Below are 19,297 nucleotides of genomic sequence, written 5' to 3'. Positions count from 1 at the left end.
TGCTTCCAAAGAAGCTTCTCTGCAGAATGTTTTCCTTGGTCTTACATTTCGATCCCAGAGAGGGCCCCAGCTGCCACCAGAACAGAGGGGGAGTGCACAGGCTCCAGTTGTATGTTCTTGGCTTTTGAAATCGTTTGCTGGACAGTGTGGGGTTTTACAGAGCTCAACTAACAAGCCGCGAGGCCCCAGGTGAGGTGTTGCTTGCCTGTAATCCCAGTGACTTGAGAGGCTGAGGCGGGGGGATTGAAAGTTCCCAGGCAACTTAGTGAGACCGTGACTCAAAAATCAAGGGCTGGGAATGTAGCTCAATAGTAAAGCGTCCCTGGGTTCAATGCTCAGTGTCCCCCACTCCCCAAAAAAAGCAGCAGCAGCAGCAACCACAGAATCTAGCACCAGCAAGGTCAGAGCAGATGCCGGCCTGCCCGCCTGCTGCTGTCCCACAGAACAACGCAGCCAGCCCTCTGGAGAGCCCGAGCTTTCCCTTCCACAGCAGTTTTGCAGTGGCCTATCTGTTAAGAGACGATGAATTTCCACCTGCCCAGCACTGAGATGTCCCCAGCAGGCACTGTGCACAGTGACAGTACCTCACTCTGTCCTCTCTCCTGTCACGAAGCATCCCCCCCAGGTCTGCATCACAGGGAACCAGTGCGGACAGCAGAAGGTCAGGCCCACCGAGCCTCCTCATAGTCGCCTGGTCACACCTCTAAACTGTCCATGAGTGACATCTTTGATTGGAGTCAACCTCTTTAGTTAATTTAGGCTAAAATACCACTCCCAAGGGGATGCACAGGAGGACATGAGAAGCAAATGAGAGAACTCCAGGCTGGGCTGGACCTCTTGTCCTGTGGGTACTGCTCGGGAGAAAGTCGCGTGGTTTATGTTGGATCTTCTGTTGGGGTCAGGTGAGGAATTTCATTCCCAGGAAGGCTCAGGTCAGATCCATTTTCACAGCCCTGCTGCCAATGAGCGTCACTTGCCCATCCTCTGTCCTCCCAGGAGGCCCCCAGGTGCCCAGAATCAAGAGACCAGAGGCCCCGCCATGCCAACAGCCCACCCCTCAGACCTTCTTCCTTGCCACCTGTGGTTGAAAGCGTGGGCCGGTCACTGCTCCAGACCTGGAACCCTCAGCTCACCTGCTCGTGCTTAAACGTGCACATCCTTAGGCACCTCCCTGGGTGTTCTGAGTTGTGGGTCTGTTCCAGGCGATGCAGGGACAGCTAGGCCAGCTAGTCCGAGAACTCCTGGTGTTCAGATTCCATCAGTGTGGAAAGAAGGATTTCTCCTCATTGCATTTGCTGTGTCTGGCCTGTGGCTCTGGGAACATGGAGATAGCATTTGGCTGGGCCTCCGCGGTGCTTTGGAGACCACTGCTCACTTTTCACAGTCATTCTGTTACGTGGAACAGAAGGACCCTCAGAGCAGCGAACCCCTGCTGCTCTCTTCTGGAGGGCTGCATGGTCAGCCACCTGCGGGTTCAAAACGAGAATATTTGCAACACGTGACTTATGGACTCCAGTTGTGTGTAGTGTTCGTGGTGGTGGAAAGCTTGATGGACATTATTAAAATCATAGAGAACACTGCATGGCAGGAATTGGCTTCCAGGTGATTTGGATCAATGCCAACCAGTCTGGTCCCTTTGAAGGCCCAGGAACGGACCTGTTGCCGAGGGCCTTGAGGCCTCACTGGTTATCCCCGGGACTCCTAGAGTTGTTCTTCAGTCAAGCCTGCAAATGCTCAGTGGTCAGCAGGGTTCCCTGATCTCTTTCTGGCTCCCCCTCATCCTGAATCTAGATGGAAAGCAGTGGTGAGCACTTGGGGATAGGCATCTGACCCAAGGAACCCTGTGGGATTTGTCCTTGAAAAGTCTGCCTTCTTGTTTACTGGAACCCTCCTGGGTGGCTGGGGAGCAGGATGTTGGGGATGGTGTTCTCTGGCACTTGCACTGTGTTGTTGCCCTTAGGACTCCGTGTGCCTCCCACACTGCGCCCAGGCTGGCTTTCAGCGTCCTGACACACGGGCCACGTGGAGTTGAGGTCTGGAAGGCCCTCATTCTGGCAACTATTCCTGCTTCAGAATTGGGGACAAACCTCGCAACATTTCCGTCCTTTTTCCTCATTTGCCTTTGAGTTCCTTCAAGACTAGTAGGAAGATTCCTAAGCTCCCCACAGAGGGCGCACTTCAGTGGGGAGGGGGTGTAGAGACACCCAGGTGTCACTGCTTAAGCAGCCTCAGGCCAGCAGATAGAGTTAGCTTTAGAGCACAGAGGCCAGGGCAGGCTGCGTGCCCCGGGCATCACGCTCGGCATCGCTGGGAAATAACCAGGACTGGCTCCTCACCCAGAGCAGCGAGTGGGGCCTAGGGCTTGAACCGCAGAGCAGGACGCTGGAAAACATCTCTCACCCCAGAGAGGGTGCTGCAAGTTTCCTCTGCTCTGGACTGACCAGGAAAGCCCCAGCTCCAGCACTCCAGGTCAGCAAGTAGTAGTCAGGGGCACTGGTAGTGGAGGCTGCCTAGCAAGCCAGCGCGCTTCCTTTTGCCTGCCCTTGAAATGGAAATCTGGCACCTGTGTGTCCACCCCACCTCTCCCGCCTCTCCCTTGAAGGCCCATCCCTCACCCAGGTCTCCAGGGAGGCACATTTTCAAGTCCGGATCTCTTTTGTTTAGTTCTTTCCCACCAGGATCTTTCTTTGATGTCCACTGCTGCATGTGGCGGGTCTCATGCTCACACGTCACCAAGTCACTTCCGTTCTGTTTGATTAAGTCCATGTCCAAACTACACGATCCATGCATCATTTTTTATTGCACTTATTAGCTCTCTCTTTCTCCTTATGAAAAAGGCCTTCATGTTTTATTTTTTATTTATTTATTTTTTACTTTTGCACTAGAAATATATCTAATTCCATTAGCTTAAACTTTTGCAAGCATTTCTAATCTCTTACAATGCGCGGTCTCTGCAAGGTAAGGCCTCAGGTCCCCGCCCTTTCCCTCACACCTGAGGTCCCTCCACCACGGCAGTGCTGACCAGCTGGCTCCGAGGTCAGTGCCTCCCCACCCACATCCTCCCAACCAGGACGGCTGTTTCCACACACAGACCCCTGCCAACCCCTGCCCCGATCTCAGTTTTTTCCCCTGGCCATGTCACTCCCTGGCCTCGCCTCGAGCTTGAGATTGAGCAACGCAGCCACCTGACAGGTGGTCCTGGCTCTCAGGAGAGGTGGCTCCTTCCCTGCTGCAGCCTGGGACCTGCCTGAGTCAGAGGGTGCATTTGGCTTAGGCACAGCCCTGGCTGTCTCCCTGGCCTCCTGTGGCAGGGGCCTAGACTCAGCCCCAGCCCCCTCCCAACTTCCACTGGACCCAGACCAGGGTGGGGGAGGAGGATGGGTGCAGACCTGGGCACAGAGAAGGGCAGGAGAGGAGCGTCGGGAGCCAGCGCGGCGAGCTTACTGTCTTCTCTGCCTCCCCAGGATCCACGCACATCCTCACCCCACAAAAACTGCTGGACACGCTGAAGAAACTGAATAAAACAGAAGAAGAAATAAGCAGTTAGAAAATAAGCCGCCCCTCCACACCACGCCCCTCCCACCGCTCTGCAGCCCCGAGCGCGATGCGGGTTACTTTGCTGCCTCCCCAGCCCTGCACGCCCTGGCCGGCACCGCGCTGCGTTGTGTTTAATGATGCCCTCCTCCCGTTTGAAATGAGAATAACGCATTGTGTTTTTTAACAAGATATCTTATATATGTATCCTACAAGAAGTTCATGTGCAAGCTGCAGAAGTTTTGGAACTCTTGAGAATGAGTGGACTCCTCCCGTCATTTATGAGCCCATGACCTTGTATATAGCCACACGCGTCGCGTGCAAACTGCTCGAGAAAGGAAGGCAGAAGCTTGGGTGTTTTTAAAAACGTGATGTGTTTTGGGTTTTCCTGTTCTTGCTGGGAATCATAGCGCTGTCTGTGTTCTTCAGTATTTTATACTGAGGATTAATCTGTTACCTTCACTACGGCTCCTACCCGCTCAGTGTCTGCTCTCACCCAGGTAAGCTGGGAAGTGACAATCAGGGGACAGACACCTCACGAGGCTGAGATGGGACCGACCTCTTTACTTTCCCTCGCAGCTGTGCCCTGGAGGTGCAGCTGCAGGTGGAAGCTTGGAGTCCCCAAAGCCAGGCAGGGTGCCAGCTGGTATCTTCCACAGTGTGGCATTGCTTCCCCAAGCCTGTGGTCCCACTGTGTGACCCTGAGGAAGGTCCTTCTCTAGCCTAGGTCACTGCACAGACAATGAAAAGCAGACCCCTTCCCGGGGTGGAGAAGCAGTTAGGGGACCTGCTGACCAAGCCCCTTCCCTGGGGCATTGCCCTCACAGCTCCTTTTCCCTAGAAGGATCACCCTGGTCAAGTCCACGGTCAGGACTGGACTAGAACAGATGGCTCCTGACAGCTCCCGGGCAGAGGGCCCTTGGCCGTGGAGAAGAGCCCGTGTGGCTGATGCTGTCCCCACTCCACAAGCACGTCCTCGGTCATCCTCAGTTTAAGATACTTTGTAGTTCTTTATTTTGTGTGGTGTGCAGTCGTATGTCATCGTGGTTGTAGGAGAAAATGATCGTTTTGTTTGCTGTATAAAAATGTAGCTGTGAAGCAGAAGTCAAAGAAGCAGATGCTGGAAGGGTGCGCCCATCCTCAGGACCCGGCCGCTCCAGTTCTCGGGAGCGCACACTGTTGTTCTGCTGCTGTTGTCGTGAAATATAATGACAGTGGAAGTCACAAAAAATGTCCCCTGCCCTGCCCCTGCCACCTCTAGCCTCCCGCAGACCGAGTGTATATTACTGTCTCGTGACGTCCTTGCGAATGTGATGTGCGCCAGCCCCGCCGCCTTCCTCTGAGACCGCGCTCCTCGCCCGCCCGCCACAGACGCACCGTGGTGTCCTCTCCTGCCGGCTCGGACTCTCCTTTGCACTCAACTTAGCCCCCGGATCTCCTGTCGCCTTCTCCCCTCGAGATCCTGTCTCCTTAAGACAGAACCCCAGGACTTGCGCCATTTGGTTTCTTACACCCGCTTGTTTCCTCCCCTCCCTCCGACCAAGCAACGCTCACGCTTTAGGACCTTGTTTGTCGAACATGTTGGTTTTCCTTTCTCTGTTATTTATATAAAAAATAATTTATCAAAAGGATATTTTAAAAAAAAAGCTAGTCTGTCTTGAAACTTGTTTACCTTGAAATTATCAGAATCTCAGTGTTTGAAAGTATTGAAGCACAAACGTGTATCATCCCTGTACCGTTCTGTACTGAAGCACTTGAGTCTAATAAATAAAGACATCAGCGCCCACTCCTGCTGTCCAGGGCAGCTCCCGGCTGGTTTTACTTTGGGGAGTAGGAGAAAGCCTGGTCCTCAGTGTGTTGGTGCTGGGAGGTGACGGGACCTTTAAGAGGTGGGGCCTGGTGGGAAGTAATTAGGCATTGAAAGGGTGCTGTTCCGGGAGGGAATTGGTGGAGTTCTTGTTCCCCCTCTGTGGACTTTGGCTTCCATCTTGCCATGTGATCACTCTCCCGAGTGTTGCCACCATTATGCTATCAGCCATGGGGTCCTGACTAGAGCTGAGCCCATGCCAGTGCCATGCCCTTGAATCTCCAAAATGGTAGCTAAATAAACCTCTTTTCTTCATATATTGCCCAGCCTCCGGTATTTCATTATAGGAACAGAAAATGGACAAAGGCACCTTCATCACAAGGAGAAATTTAACAACTCAAGGCTTGTTGCTAGAATTTGTAACACCAGGCGACCATTCCCAGGGAGGCAGAATGACAGAGCGGCTAGGGGAAAAGACCTCAGTGACAGCAGCCCTGGGTGGATCCACTCTCGGCCTCTTCCCACATGAACTTGCTGGGGGACTTTGCTCCTCCCAGCATGCCCACAGAGCAGTGAAGCTGGCCTGGCGCATGGTACACAGTAAGTGCTCAGTCATCAGTGAGGGAGAGTACACGTGCTCACAAATGGAAAAGGGGCCAAATGCTCGCTGCGAGATGGGCAGGTCGCACAGTCCCCCGGGAGTGCTTCAGGGCAGTTAAAAATGCATGGCCTCCAGTTGCAGACATCACCACGAATAACTCTCAGGAACTTGACGTTGAGTGAAGAGCAAGGTACGGGAGAAACCTAGAGCCATGTGTCTGCGTAAAGTTCAAACCTCACTAAAAGCACCACGGGGGCTGGGGAGCAGCTCAGTGGCAGAGCACTCGCCTCCTGCACGAGGCCCAAGTTCCATAAGAAAGCGCTCAGCGCCAGGCTGGCAGAGCAGGTGCCTCTGTGCCACCTGTGGGCACCTCGGCGGCGCCTTGGTTGTGATGCGTAAGGACACTCGTGGGAGTGGCGAGGATGGGCGCCCGAGCAGGCTGCCCCGGGAAGGGACGATGCCGTCATGCCTTGTGTCCTCCATCACCAACGGGTCAGTGGCCTGAAAGGGCTTCCTTGAATCAAGAAAAGACGACGCTTGCTACTGTGGCCTGCAGACACAGCACCCGTCATGTGCCAGGCCCAGCAGGCTTCCAAGGGTCTTGCGGAGTCTTCTCCACTCTAGGAGTGAGATGTCAGCGGCCCGCCTTCACAGGGGGTGCAGAGGGACAGAGTGACTTGGCCAAAGTCCCCCAGCCCACGCACGACATGGCAGTCTGGCTCCAGGGCCCATGTTCGCCACGCTCAGGTCGACGCTGTCAGTAGAGGTGGGTGGTGGGATTCTGGCGAATGTGGAGCGTGAGTCCGTCAGGCTGGGACAGGAGATGGCCTTACACAGGCAAGCCACCGCGAGTTGCACTTCTGTTCCCTGATGGCCAGTGTGCGTGTGTGCGTGAACATGTACATTCAGGTACCCCTGAATAGCTATAGAAAGAACTGCTACAACTCAACAACAGAAAATGAACTGGCTAGAAAGTAGGCAAAGGACCTGAACAGACACTTCTCCAAGGAAGATGTGCAAGCGACAAGCACGCGAGACGACACTCAGCTTTACTCTCACTTGGGAAATGCCCCTTAGAATGGCTGTTATAAAAAATAACAAACAAAACAAGCGTCAGCGTGGATGTGGAGCAACTGGGACCCTTGGGCACTGGGTGGGAATGCAAAATTGTGCAGCTGCTGAGGAAAACAGGATGTTCCTCCAAAACGAAAGCAGCCAAGTACGGTGGTGCACGCCTGTAATCCCAGCAAATAGGGAGGCTGAGGCAGGAGGATTGCAAGTTCAAGGATGACCTGGGCAACTCAGACTGTCTCAAGATGAAAAATAAAAAGGACTGGGGATGTAGCTCAGTGGCAGAGCACCCCAGGTTCAATCCCCGTGCCAAAAGTAAAATTAAAAATAGAACTCCATATGATTCAATAATTCTTTCCAAAAGAGTTGAAGGGACTTGACGAGATATTGGTACAACTCTGTTCACAACAGCATCATTTGCAGTAGCAAAAAGACTAAATAAAGCGGCCCAAATGTCTAACAATGGATGAACAGTTGAACAAAACACAGAGGAATATTATTTAGCCTTAAAAAGGAAGGAAATTCTGATGCATGCTACAACGTGAACTTGGAAAACATTAGGCTAAGCCAGTGGTCACAAAACTTAAACGCTGTAAGATTCCACTTACATAAGGAGCCTAGAATAGTAAAACTCATAAAGACAGAAAGGCGGCTTCTAAGGCCTGGGGAGTGAGGACATGGGGAGTTAATGGGTCTCATTTTCTTGGTGCTGGTGATCAAACCCAGGGCCTTGTGCACGCTAGGCAAGTGCTCTGCCACTGAGCCACATCACAAGCCCAGGAATTGTGTTTACTGGGGGAGTTTCTGTTTTGCAAGACTGAGTTCTGGAGGTGGCTAGTGATGATGGTGGCACAATATTGTGGATGTGCTTAATGCCACAGAGCTGGATACTTAAAAGGGCTGACCATAGGGCTGGGGTTGTGGCTACTTGTAGAGTGCTTGCCTCGCATGTGTGAGGCACTGGGTTGGATTCTCAGCACCACATAGAAATAAATGAATAAAATAAAGGTCTATCAACATCTAAAAAAATGTTTTTGAAAACAGGTGAAGATGGTAAATTTTTTTAACCACAATTAAAATAGAAATACAGTTTTAACAAGCTCTGTGCTCAGAAGCTGCTTTCCAGCGAGCCGATGCTCATTTTGCAAGCCAAGGGCCACTGAGCCCGGTGCTGAAAGGGCCTCGGACCTCAAGCCGTGCGAGGGCCTGGCTCAGGAGTGGAGGAGGCTGCGCGCAGCACCGAGGCTGGGGCAGCGCGGGCGGTGTTCCTCCTGACGGGATTCAGAGCTGAAGGGGACGGCACAGGTGTGACTGTCAGGTCGAGTCCTCGGTGTCAGAGGTTTCCCTGGCATGCTTGGTGAGGCTCTGTGACTGCACATTTCACACGGATGGCCTCAAGGACACAGGCTGGAAACACTTCCTCACGCTGAGGACGCCACTTCAAGGATGCTAAGGGCCTTGAGCCACTTATCTTCAGGATCTTGGGTGGTCTATGCCTCCAGAGTCCAAATGTGCTTTTGTTAACTGTATTCTAAAACTACACCGAATCCTGAAACAAACTGAAGAAGCTCTTTACTTTTTTTAGTTATAGACACAGTACCTTTATTTTATTTATTCTTCTGTGGTGCTGAGGATCGAACCCAGCGCCTCACACATGCGAGGCAAGCGCTCTACAACATAGCCACAACCCCAGCCCTGAAGAGACTCTTTCCAAAGCTGAAATCCAGTGGAGTAGATCCAAATGGGGCGATGGTCCAGGTGGCCACAGTACTTTGCTGCCTCCCTGTTTGCTCAGGGATGCCCTGTGACTTGCATTGATCATGGTGGTAAGGGTTTGTGCCAGTCCCACACCTCGACCTCAACAGCCTAGCAGCTTCTGCTCTGGTGCTCTTGCGACTGATTCCAAGACTCAAGAGAGCAAGCAGGGACAGTCTGCTTGGTTAGGAGAAGCAGTCCTCCAATATCCCAATAGCAATCTGCCTTAGACACAGGACTTTGTGGTCTGGCAGCTGCAGCCGCTCTGGGCCCTCGGGATCAGCCCCGAGGGAGGACACAGAAGGAGCTGGAGAGGCAGGATGCTCAGGCCTGCCTGGAGCAGGTGAGGTCGTGGCCCTGGGGCAGGGACCCCAGGAAGCAGCAGCCCTCACCTGCTGTCTCCATCTCAGCCTCTCCCACCTGGAAGGCTGACCTAGAAGCCCAGCTGGTCGCTCTCGCCAGTGACCGCAGTTATAGGATAAGGCTGGTCTTGCCCCCTCATGGTGACTGATACTAACAAAGGAGGGGAGGGCAGGTCTCAAAGCCAACACCCTGGGTGCCTCCAGGCTGCGTGGGGGTTGCCTGCCCCCATCACGGGGAATTCATCCCTTGGGACGGGCCTCAGGCAAGAGAGGAAGGAAGGGACGGGAGCAGAGGCAGATGGGGGCAAGGTGAACGTCACCTAGCCAGGCTTCTGCAGGGGGAGTTGCTAGGGCCCAGAAGAGGGCTGCGGCCAGTGGGAGAACATTGCTTTGGGCTGCAGAAGCCGCCCTGGGTCTTGGGCACTGGGCCAGGCCTGTCTCCCCGCCGGGACCTCGGTGACCCTCCCACCTGCAGTCCTGGACAGGAGCTGTCTGCTGGCTGTGGTGCATGTGCAAATGGGGAAGCCCCACAGAAGGGGGGTCCTCTTCCCTCTGCAGGGTGCCTTTTGCCCTCCAGGCTGCCCCCGCTGGCAGGGAATAGACACTGTAGGCTGGGGGTGCAGGAGAACTGGAAACTCCAGAGGCTGCCCACAGCGCAGGCTGGAGCTGGCTGGCCCTACTAACGGCAGTGCTGGCTGCCACGTACTCAGCTCCTCCGTACCCGTCGGCCACATCTTGCACCATGGACTTTCCACACAAGGTCTTGCTCAGTCCACAGCATAGTCTCCCCACTGTACAGCTCAGAGTTCAGGCCCCAGCCCAGGGTCATACCAGGTGTGAGAGCACCCAAGCTCGAGCCCCAAAGTCTCCTCAGCCCTCCCCTCACCCCAAGGGCCCCACTGCTTACAAGATCGAGCTGCTCAGACCAACCACAGTTGTTGAGGTACTGCTGGGCTCGCTCTTGTCCACCAGACGGAGCTCTGGCCGCCTCGCTGGGCAAACCCTGGGAGAACAGAACTAGGAGCTGCTTTTGCTAAAACCATCGACTCTTCACTTGGGCCTGCAGATGCAACTAAAAGCAGGATCAGACTTGGATATCTGCCTTCAGCTTGTGTCTGTCGCTTCCATTACCTCAAACTTTGGCTCAGGTACCAGCTCAGCTCTGCACACAGGCATGTCAATCACTCCAGGAGTGGAATATGAGGTTTATTGGCCCTAAATTTTCCTAACCTGTCTCACCTTCAAGACTGAAGACAACACAAGTAACTAAGATATTTTCAAGATTTTCAGGGACATTCAACTTCCAGCTCTTACAAAGTCCTGTTCCAGAACCCCTGGAGTGGCACCTGGAAGTCTCCAGTCATTGCCCGACACCTGCAGTCACCTTGGCTTTCAGAAACAGCAGAATCTCGCAGACATATCGCCCCGTGAGAGCGCCCTGGTCACTGGGAGCAATTACCCATGACAGGAACTGAGCTCCCCACGCAGGAGCAGTCATCTCATGGGGACCGATTGCCCCTCAAGTGAGCAGGACTTCTCTGACGCTACCAGGCAGAACCAGAACTGAGACAATGATCATCCTGACCATGGCCGGACCCAGGCGACCTACTCTGCCAGCTGTGCACACCCCCAGCCCGGGCACGCCAGCTGTGCCTGTGTTCACCTTTTCTGTAAATCCTCAGGGTTTCTGTCAGTCCCTCAAAGACAGATCTGTGGCCACTGTCCGCTGCACCTGTTCTTCCAGCACGGACTCACTGATTAAAGTTCCTTTTCTGCCCTGTACCACTGCTGTCTCTTTGATTGGCTCAGGACAGGTGGCCAAGCCTGGTCTGTTGGGACCTTTGGTAGCTGGAGCCTTTGCCCTAGAACTAGGGTAAGACCACACGAGACAACAGGGATGACCTGGTCACAGGGAGTGTGTGACCCATGGGGACGCAAGCAGGTAAACAGGCATGACTGGCTGAGATCAGCGCTGGGAGGAAAGGAGCCAGAGCCTGTGTGGGACACAGCTGCCAGCCAGGGCAGCTCCAACTTCTGTGCCCTCCCTCAGCATGCTGGTTTCCCACCCCAGGTGCTGTCCTTCCCTGACAATGCTGCCACCCAGGCCAAAGCTACAGAATAGGCCTGTGTGTCGGGGGCAGCATTGGATAAATGGAGCGCCTCCCCCAGCACTGTGGGAATGAACCAGCCTCCACAAAGGATGTCCCAGGGTCCCAGCAAAGAGCTTCCAATATAACATGTCCTTTCTTACCAGATGGCTCCCTCTCCACTGTTGTCGACGGCAACAGAAAGACTGCGGGGTAGCTGCGCCAACACAGAACCAGCAAGATGGTCTCAGGGCCTCGGGGGAGACACTGTCTGCACTGGGGGCCAGGTGACTCTCCCACTCTCTCTGGACCTCCATCTTCTGACAGGCTCAGAGGATAGGCTGATGATGTTCAGGTCCCTGACCACTCTTAATTTCCCACAACATTTATTTCCACCTGGGGGAAGAAAAGGTCTTCCCACAACTCAAAAGTGTGCCCCAGGAACCTGGCATCCTGATCTGAGATGTCATTGCCTGGGGTACCCTGGCCTAGGCCCCCAGTTGTGCTCTCTGCCTTGGAGTGGAGGCCAGACACAGGCACCCAGTGAGCAATAGGGTAGGGGCCCTTTAAGCCCAGCCCCGCTCAGGCTGTTGCTATGTATGGCCCTAACTTCCTTAGCAACCACTTGGCCTCTTAGTGGGACTTTAGAATAGGGTTGCCTTTAGCCATGGCTTCCAAAAAGAAGGCAATTTTGGGAGGCAAAGAGTCTGAGGTCAAGAAGAAGAAGGGCAAGAAGGATCCCATGGTGACCATCAAGATTGTGGAAGGGCCCTCGATAGAGGAGATGCGGGAGTTCTACCTCAACCAGATCCGAGACCTGGAGGACCGGCTGGCCCGGTGGGTGGGTGGCGGGGAGGCTGCTGCTGCTGGGTCAGAGGCCCCCCTAGCTTGGCCAGGGGTCCTAGCCCCCTGTTCTGAACCCCCTCAGCATGTACAGACCTATCTCCCCCAGCCCAGTTTCCTAATAGCCAACATTGGGAAGCATCGGAATTTTGAGGAGAGGGAGAGGGTTGCAGCTCAGAGGCACAGCACCTGCCTAACGCGCATGTCTGGGATTCGACCCCCGTACTGCAAATGAAAAAATAGGGCAAATGGATTTCCCACCCCTTCTCAGCGCCCAGTCTCAGGACCACAATGCTGACTTGTGGCCCCACCCCAGACGAGCCCCTGCCCTCCTGCCTCACTCCAGCCCCACGGGATCTTGCGCTCTGTAGAAGGGTAGAGTTTAGTCAGTGGGATGCATTGGAAATGACAGGTGGGCAGGTCAGTCCACCTCCTGATGTGAGGAAGGTTGAGACCCCTCCAGAATGGACAGTGGCTCTGAGGACCAGCTTCGTGTGTGCCGTAGATGGTGGGAAGGGGTCCTCTACCCCTTCATTTAGAAATGTGTTGATTTGCCCATCATCTTTCTTAAATCCAGCTTCCTCCCAGTTAGGAGGCACCACCCCAGGTTCAGGGTGACCCTTACACAGACTAGCCGGCAGTGGTTGTTCCCTATACAGATGCTGCAGATAATCCCAGTTCGTGCGGGGCCCTGTGCTGTCCCTTGCCACGTCCTCACAACAATCTGAGAGAGGTCCTGGTGTACCCCGCTGCATAGACTGGGGACTGAGGCTCAGAGTGGGGAAGCCACCCCCAGGAAAAAGAGGCACCAGGATGACAGCCCTGGTCTGACACCCCACACAGGGCTGCTTCCTCACTTCACCTCACACCATCTGCTCCACGTGCAGTTATCATTCAAAGAACCCTGGTTCAATAAATTATGAAGACAACTTTCCAAGTGAGGTCAATTATTCCACTTGAAACCAGTAAATCAGTCTTAACATCCACAAAGTTTCCTCAGGCTGAGACACTAGATGGAATGTGTCAGGAAAAATGCATTTATCAGACAGTTATTGGGTGCTTACTATTTGCCAGTCTCTGACAACAGAGGTGGACATGGTCAAGGGTCTGCCAAGTGGAAAAGAACATGTCATTAGGTCTTGACTAACGAGTGGGACAAGAGCCAACCTATAGGATAGCACCAAAGAGAGGACCATGTGGCTCAGAGTCAAGAAGGGGCCACGAACACCGGGGCCTATTCGGTGAACACAGGGAAAGACAGCTGGTATCAAGACTTGGGGTTTTCATTGTGGGTGTGTTAAGGAGAGGCAGAGCTGGCCGATTGCAGCAGTAGGCATGGTGCCCAAGAGCCTCGAATTGCAGGTCAGATTGGGGTTCAAGTTCTGGCTTTGCCGACTAAGACTGGCTTCATCCTTCTGAGCCTCTATAAAATGGGCGTCATCATCAGAACACCTCCATCCTTATAGGCTGTTGTGAGTACTCAGCGTTACTCCACAAATACATACCTACTACGTGCCAGGCACAAAGCGGAGGACACAGCCGTGAACAAAGTAATGGCTCAGCCCTCCAGGGCTTACCCAGCCCTGTACTAGATACAAAGTGCTGCGGCTGTGAGAGGCAGCAGAGGGGCACAGAGGAGGTGGGGACGCACTCGCCCAGGAGGGCTCCTTTCCTGCACGGGGTCTAGAAGAGTGGGCCCCGCTGCCCTGGAGTTCCTGCTTGCCTGGTCGGACCCTGAACCTCTGCCTTGCTCTGGCCCCAGGTACCAGCGGAAGTGGGACGAGCTGGCTGCACAGGAGAAACTCTTCCGCCAGGAGTTTGAACAGCTGGCTAATAACAAGAAGGAGATTGTGGCCTTCCTCAAGCGCACGCTCAACCAGCGGGTGGACGAGATCACGGACCTCAACGAGCAGCTGCAGGCTCTGCAGCTGGCAAAGGAGATGGAGAAGGACGCCTTTGAGGCCCAACTGGCCCAGGTGCGCCATGAGTTCCAGGAGACCAAGGACCAGCTCACCACGGAGAACATCATCCTTGGTGAGGAGGGGACTGGCACGGACCACAGGTGCAGGGATGCAGGCTCGGGTCCCAGCTCTGCCACTGACAGCATGTGTGGCCTGGGGCAAGCGCTTGTCTGTGACCGTTTCCTCACCTGGGAAACGGAGGTGACATGTCTACCTTGAGGGACAGCAGATGTGTGACTTCACGTATGTTCTCTTCCATAATGGTCCCTGTGATTGTGCGAAGCAGAGATACTATCCTCCCTTTCCCACTCGTAGATGAGGAAACATTTTAAAAGGGGGGGTCTAGCTCAAGGCCAACCAGCTGGCAGGGGGTATTGTGAGGTTCAAATGACAGCCTGAGTGCTAGGCCCAGAAAAAGAGGCTCCCATTCAGCTGCTGTGCTCACCACTACTCTCGTGAGAGGGGAGCAGAGGCCAGCATCGGGAGCCTTTCTGGAGGAGGAGGAACCTGAACAAGATCATTAGCAGGGAGGCGGGCGGGCATCCCAGAGGTGGCACTGAGATGGGCAGGGCTGGGCAGGGCCAGTGGGTCAGCCCTGCTGAAGCAGGATGCGCAGTCGGGACAGGAGGGCTTGGACAGGATGGTGGAGACCTGAGGGGCGTCACCCAAGGCAGTCCAGGGCAGCCCCTCATCAGACCTGTGTCCTCTGGGGGGCAGCGGGGAAGCTGGCAGCCCTGGAGGAGTTCCGGCTGCAGAAAGAGGAGCTCATGGAGAAGTTCATGTCACTGGAGGAACAGCTGCAGAGGCAGGAGACTGAACACAAGGACTATGTGTACAACCTTGAAAAGAAGTCGGTGCTGGACAAGGACAGGTGGGTAGGCTGGGCACCCTGCTGGGGCCACAGATCCCAGTCTTCAGGCTTCAGCTTCTAACTGGGGAGACTGGACTAGGTCAATGACTCCCAGCCTCTGCTTCCCAGAACTCTGGCTGGGACTTAGGCGGTCGGAGAAGGTAAGGTCCCAGCTCCAGGCCTCGGATTAGACTGGAGAAGCCCCGGGTTTCCTTTCCCCACTTCTTGGATTTAAGTCATATCTAGTTCATAGGTAATCAGTAATATACTGCAAAGGTTCAAACCCCCAAATCTCAGAGGGTCTATGGGAAGGCCTCCTACTCAGGCCCAGAGGGCTTTAGTGACCCTGGGCGCTCTGGAGAGCCCACAGAGGGGAATGCTGGACCTGCGTCCCTCTACCTGACCCTCTACTCCCACCAACCAGACTGAGGAAAGAGATCATCCAGCGTGTGAACCTGGTGGCCACTGAGTTCCGCAAAGTGGCCACCAGCCAGATGTGGGAGACGACAAGGCGGGCCATCCTAGAGAACAGCACGGTGACCCTGAAGCTGGCCAAGGTGTCCCAGCAAGGCGTGCAGCTGCTGCAGGAGAATGAGCAGCTCAAGGGCAGCCAGGGTGACCTGTGCAAGCAGCTGGAGCTGATGGAGGACACGCACAAGGTCATGGCCAGAAACAGCAGAGGCCACCAGAAGGTGTGCCTGCAGTGACCTCTCAGGGCAATTGGCACATGAAGCAGGAGGGAACCCTAGGGGCCCTGCCCTCTGGGTGCCCACAGCCTAAGAGAGGTGGGCCCAGGCTGAAGCCAAGCAATAAGGGAGGGCAGCACATTGGGGGGACAGGGCGTCCTCATGGAGGGCCCCAGGTGGGCCCAGCTCCTGTTCAGAGGTGGTGCTGGCCTCCGTCCATGGGGGTGAGCCCTGGCCGTGTCCAGAACTCGGGGTGCAGGGCAGGCTGGAGTCCTGTGCTGGGCCTGGGAGTGGCCACCTGCCCCCCGCAGATCATCCTCATGCTGACGGAGAAGTGCCGCGAGCATCAGCAGGGCACCACGGAGGCCAAGCAGCTGCGTCTCCTGCTGCAAGAACTGGAGCAGAGCTTCCTGCAGCTGCAGACGGACAACCAGACACTGAGGTGGGCCCACTGTGGAAGGTGGGAGGTGGGGCCCAGCTTGGCCCGTCCAGCGTTGGCCACGTGGCCAGGCCATGACTTCCCCTCTCTATAGGGGCCTCAAGGTTTTGTCTGTCAGACAAGCTGAGGGCTGGGTGTGGATGGGCTGGAGAGAAACTGCAGGGCCCAGGTGGTGCCAGTCCCAACCCAGGAATGGGGAAGGCTGTTGACTCATCCTGCCCTGGACCAGGAGCCAGACAGACCAGCTGATACAGCAGCTGGAGCAGCAGCAGGCAGACGTACAGCGGCTGCGGCGGGAGCTGGCGGAGGAGCAGAAGGCTCGGGCCACCTTGGAGATGGCCCTGGCCCAGGCCACCATTCTTCTACAGGACATTCTGCAGGTAAGAGGAAGTAGGAGGCAGCAGGAAGGAGTGGAAGAAGGACAGAAGCTATTCTCAAAGAGTATGGTCATGGAACAGGCCAGGCCAAGACCAGGCTTGGAGGCCCCTCTTCCTCAGAGACTCCTGGACAGTTTGTTCTTTTTTGATTCTGGATTTCAAAAAACCCTTTGAAATACACCTATAATCCCAGCAATTCGGGAGTCTGAGGCAGGAGGATCACAAGTTCAAGGCCAGCCTCAGCAATTTAGAGACCCTCAGAAACTTAGTGAGACCCTGTCTCAAAATAAAAAGTAAAAAGGGCTGAGGATATAGCTCAGTGGTTAAGTGCCCCTGGGTTCAATCCTCAGTACAAAAAAAAAAAAAAAAAAAAATTCCTTTGACTCCTTGAGATCTCGCAAGAACCGAAGGCTTTCTTTGAGGTCTGGAGACCTTGGGCCTCAGTGTTCCCAACTGGAGAATGGGTGTCCCATTTCAGTGAGGGGAAAATGAGAAAATAGGCACTGGAGTTAGAGTACCCTAGAGGTAGGTAGGAATTGGGGCCACTGTGGGCCTAATCCCACCCCTGTCTCTACTGGCAGATGCAAACAGAGGAAGAGGATGACTACTTTGATGTGGTATTCCAGCTGCGGCACAAGGAGATGCTGAAGCAACTGCTGGCCCTGCTCAGCTCTGCCATGGTCCTGAGTCCCCATATAGCTGTGTGTCCTGTCCAGGAGACCCAGCCCTGTGGCCCACTCAAGGAAAGGTGAGCAGGTGGCCCTTGTGGCCTCAAAAGAGGCAGCCATTGCCAGGCACAGTGGCACACTCCTGTAACCCCAACTCAGGAGGCTGAGGAAGGAGGATCACAAGTTCGAAGCCAGCCTCAGCAACTTAGTGAAGAGCTAAGCAACTCAGAGAACCCTGTCTCAAAATAAAAAATAAAAAGGGCTGGGGACGTCACTCAGTGGATAAGTGCCCCTGGGTTAGATTCCTGTAAATGACAACAGAAGAGGCAGCCACAGCACCCATGGGAGGCTGTCCTCAGCTGACCTCTCCAAGGAGCCAGGTGGAGGAAATGACCCTGGTCCCTCCCCACAGGCAGCCCAGCAGCCAGTCAGCCAGGGCGGCATCTCTGCTGCGGCAGCTGTCCGGCATCACACCCTACCAGCCAGGAGACCTAGGACTGGTGCCTCGCCAGGTCCACATCCCACCTAACTCCCAGGACCTCAGGCAGCTCTCCCACGTCACCCGCATGAAGCCCTTCCGGGCACACAGTTTCTCGGAGGTGAGGGTGCGAGAGCCCCAAGGACAGCAAGGTGGCAGCCAGCCCCGGGTGTACATTGTGGCTCCGTCAGACTGCACCCATGTGACCTTAGGGATGTGGCTGGATCTGAACTTCCCCTTGTGTAAATCGGGCTGAAGGAAGGTGTGGCAGGGCCTCCTGGGCTAAGGCATGCACACTCCTCCCTGGGAAAGGGGCTTGCTAATCCTGCAGGCCCCGCCCCGCTGGTGGGGGATGGGTGGGTCTGCCTGAGGAGGCCACAGATTCCAAGCTGGCATCTTTAATCTTACAGACACATGCGTCAAGCTCTCTAAAGAAGCTCAAAAAATTTAGTCTTCCTGAAGTTTTCCTGCGTCCCAAGTAGCACATGGAGAAATGATCAATCCCTACCCTGGAAGTGGACTGTTTTAGACGGCCACAGTCCTCATCTTGAGTCTGTAAGTGGCCTGGGACAGCCCAGAGGAGTTATATAAAAAGTGGATACCACAGGTGGGCGTGGCAGATCTGTGGTACAGCTGGCTTGTGGGCACCAGGCAGGCAACTGTGTCCTTTGGTGTCAGGGGCCTGGTGAGGCACCCTGGCTTCGTGCACGGATGTGGTCCAAGAGCAGGTCAGCAGCACGGTCTAGTAACAGGGGCAGCAACTCCTGCTCCTCTGGGGAGAAGCAGCTCAGGACGTGGGCCTTTACTGCACTAGGGTGTGTTGGGCGCCCAATGCCCACCCGCAACCTTGGCATTGCCTGTGGGGGAAAGAGATGGGCCCAGAGAGCTTTGGTGAGGCATGCTGGGCATCCCCCATGACCACCCCTCAAGCAGTGTAGGACAGAAGGGCAGACTCACACTGGAGTTGAGGCAGCTAATGCAGGAACGGACTCCATTGTGGCCCCTTCAAGGGATATGGGAGAGCAGTTAGTGCTTCCCTGGGTCAGCACCTTTCCACCCCACCCTGCCCAGGATGGGTTCAGAGTGACTCATTCCTGGGGGGACTGGAACAGCAGCCCTACTCCACCCCAACTGGGAGGCCAGCATCCCTACCCCAACCCTGAGCATCTCAGGGCCTCACCTGGCACTGCCCCCCAGCTTCAGAGCCAGTTTCCCCAAGGGCTTGTCCAGTTCGTCATGTACCAGGTAGACCTCTTCTGCAGTCAGCCCAAACAGCTCAGCTTAGCACAGGGAAACAGTGGTCCTGTTTACTGCCCATCTGCACAGGAGTGTGTTACCCTGGCTCTCATAAGGAGGAGCCAAAAGAGAACCCATTTCACATGTAAAGAAACAGAGGCTCCCAAGGTACCCAAGGTCATGCAGCAATTGGAGCTCCACAGGTACTTACCACAACCAGCGTCCCAGCCAGGCCCCTGTGCCCTCAGGGTCGACCCATCCATGGGGACCTCAACTCACCGGCTTCGGCCACGCTGCACCCGTTGGCATTCATAAGCCTCCTTGGCCGGAGCAGGACCAGCTGGGCATCCCCGAGCGGGGCCAGGGCAAGGTCAGCCGTGCAGCGCTGGTCGCGCGCCCAGCTTTCTGCCACTCCCAGTCGCCGAGCCAGCTGCCCCAGCACCGCCATGCCCACACTGTGCCTCGTACCAGGTAGTCCGTGGTTCCCCAGGCCAGCCACCTGCGGGCAGCACCAGAGAAACTGAGGCCAGACAACTCGCACC

The 19,297-nt window shown here is 55.2% G+C and overlaps 3 protein-coding genes across 14 annotated transcripts in view; 2 read left to right on the top strand and 1 right to left on the bottom strand.

The window, feature by feature from the left end:
• The window catches only part of Stxbp1 (syntaxin binding protein 1), a 66,367-nt gene extending 60,709 nt beyond the window's left edge, over positions 1 to 5,658 (top strand). For both annotated transcript variants that reach the window (XM_047523854.1, XM_047523853.1), the window contains one exon: positions 3,465 to 5,658. In XM_047523854.1, the coding sequence (XP_047379810.1) occupies positions 3,465 to 3,547 (83 nt within the window). In that variant the 3' untranslated portion in view covers positions 3,548 to 5,658. The remainder of the gene's footprint in view (positions 1 to 3,464) is intronic.
• Ptrh1 (peptidyl-tRNA hydrolase 1 homolog) overlaps positions 1 to 19,297 on the bottom strand; it is a 28,591-nt gene that overhangs the window by 8,533 nt on the left and 761 nt on the right. For 2 of the 10 annotated variants that reach the window (XM_047523862.1, XM_047523866.1), the window contains exons 2-5: positions 19,035 to 19,254; positions 18,700 to 18,799; positions 18,477 to 18,522; positions 3,390 to 3,514 (exon numbers count right to left, since the gene is read on the bottom strand). In XM_047523862.1, coding sequence (XP_047379818.1) covers positions 3,390 to 3,514; positions 18,477 to 18,522; positions 18,700 to 18,799; positions 19,035 to 19,254 — 491 coding nt within the window. Of the gene's footprint in view, positions 1 to 276; positions 1,467 to 2,626; positions 3,515 to 16,745; positions 18,377 to 18,476; positions 18,523 to 18,699; positions 18,800 to 19,034; positions 19,255 to 19,297 lie in introns of those variants that run through there. The other 8 variants (XR_007104876.1, XM_047523864.1, XM_047523860.1 and 5 more) reach the window with 8 other exon arrangements.
• Cfap157 (cilia and flagella associated protein 157) lies at positions 11,848 to 18,119 on the top strand. 2 transcript variants are annotated; one of them, XM_047523856.1, is made up of 9 exons: positions 11,848 to 12,054; positions 13,823 to 14,094; positions 14,739 to 14,892; positions 15,296 to 15,530; positions 15,869 to 15,999; positions 16,226 to 16,376; positions 16,955 to 17,121; positions 17,454 to 17,640; positions 17,930 to 18,119. In XM_047523856.1, the coding sequence occupies exons 1-9, from the start codon at positions 11,885 to 11,887 to the stop codon at positions 17,999 to 18,001; spliced, it is 1,539 nt and encodes a 512-aa protein (XP_047379812.1). In that variant the 5' UTR covers positions 11,848 to 11,884; the 3' UTR covers positions 18,002 to 18,119. The 2 variants fall into 2 exon arrangements, with proteins under 2 accessions (XP_047379812.1, XP_047379811.1); XM_047523855.1 differs by having other exon boundaries at positions 15,296 to 15,563.

Source organism: Sciurus carolinensis, chromosome 14, assembly GCF_902686445.1.
Source record: "Sciurus carolinensis chromosome 14, mSciCar1.2, whole genome shotgun sequence".
Lineage (NCBI taxonomy): Eukaryota > Metazoa > Chordata > Mammalia > Rodentia > Sciuridae > Sciurus > Sciurus carolinensis.
This window is presented reverse-complemented; position numbering and strand designations above follow the sequence as displayed.

Excerpts from the sequence above, each read along its gene's own strand:
- Cfap157 (XM_047523855.1), top strand. The coding sequence starts at position 11,885 with ATGGCTTCCAAAAAGAAGGCAATTTTGGGAGGCAAAGAGTCTGAGGTC. Across the intron at positions 14,095-14,738 it reads CACGGAGAACATCATCCTTG|CGGGGAAGCTGGCAGCCCTG; the intron begins GTGAGGAGGGGA and ends TCTGGGGGGCAG. Across the intron at positions 16,000-16,225 it reads ACGGACAACCAGACACTGAG|GAGCCAGACAGACCAGCTGA; the intron begins GTGGGCCCACTG and ends GCCCTGGACCAG.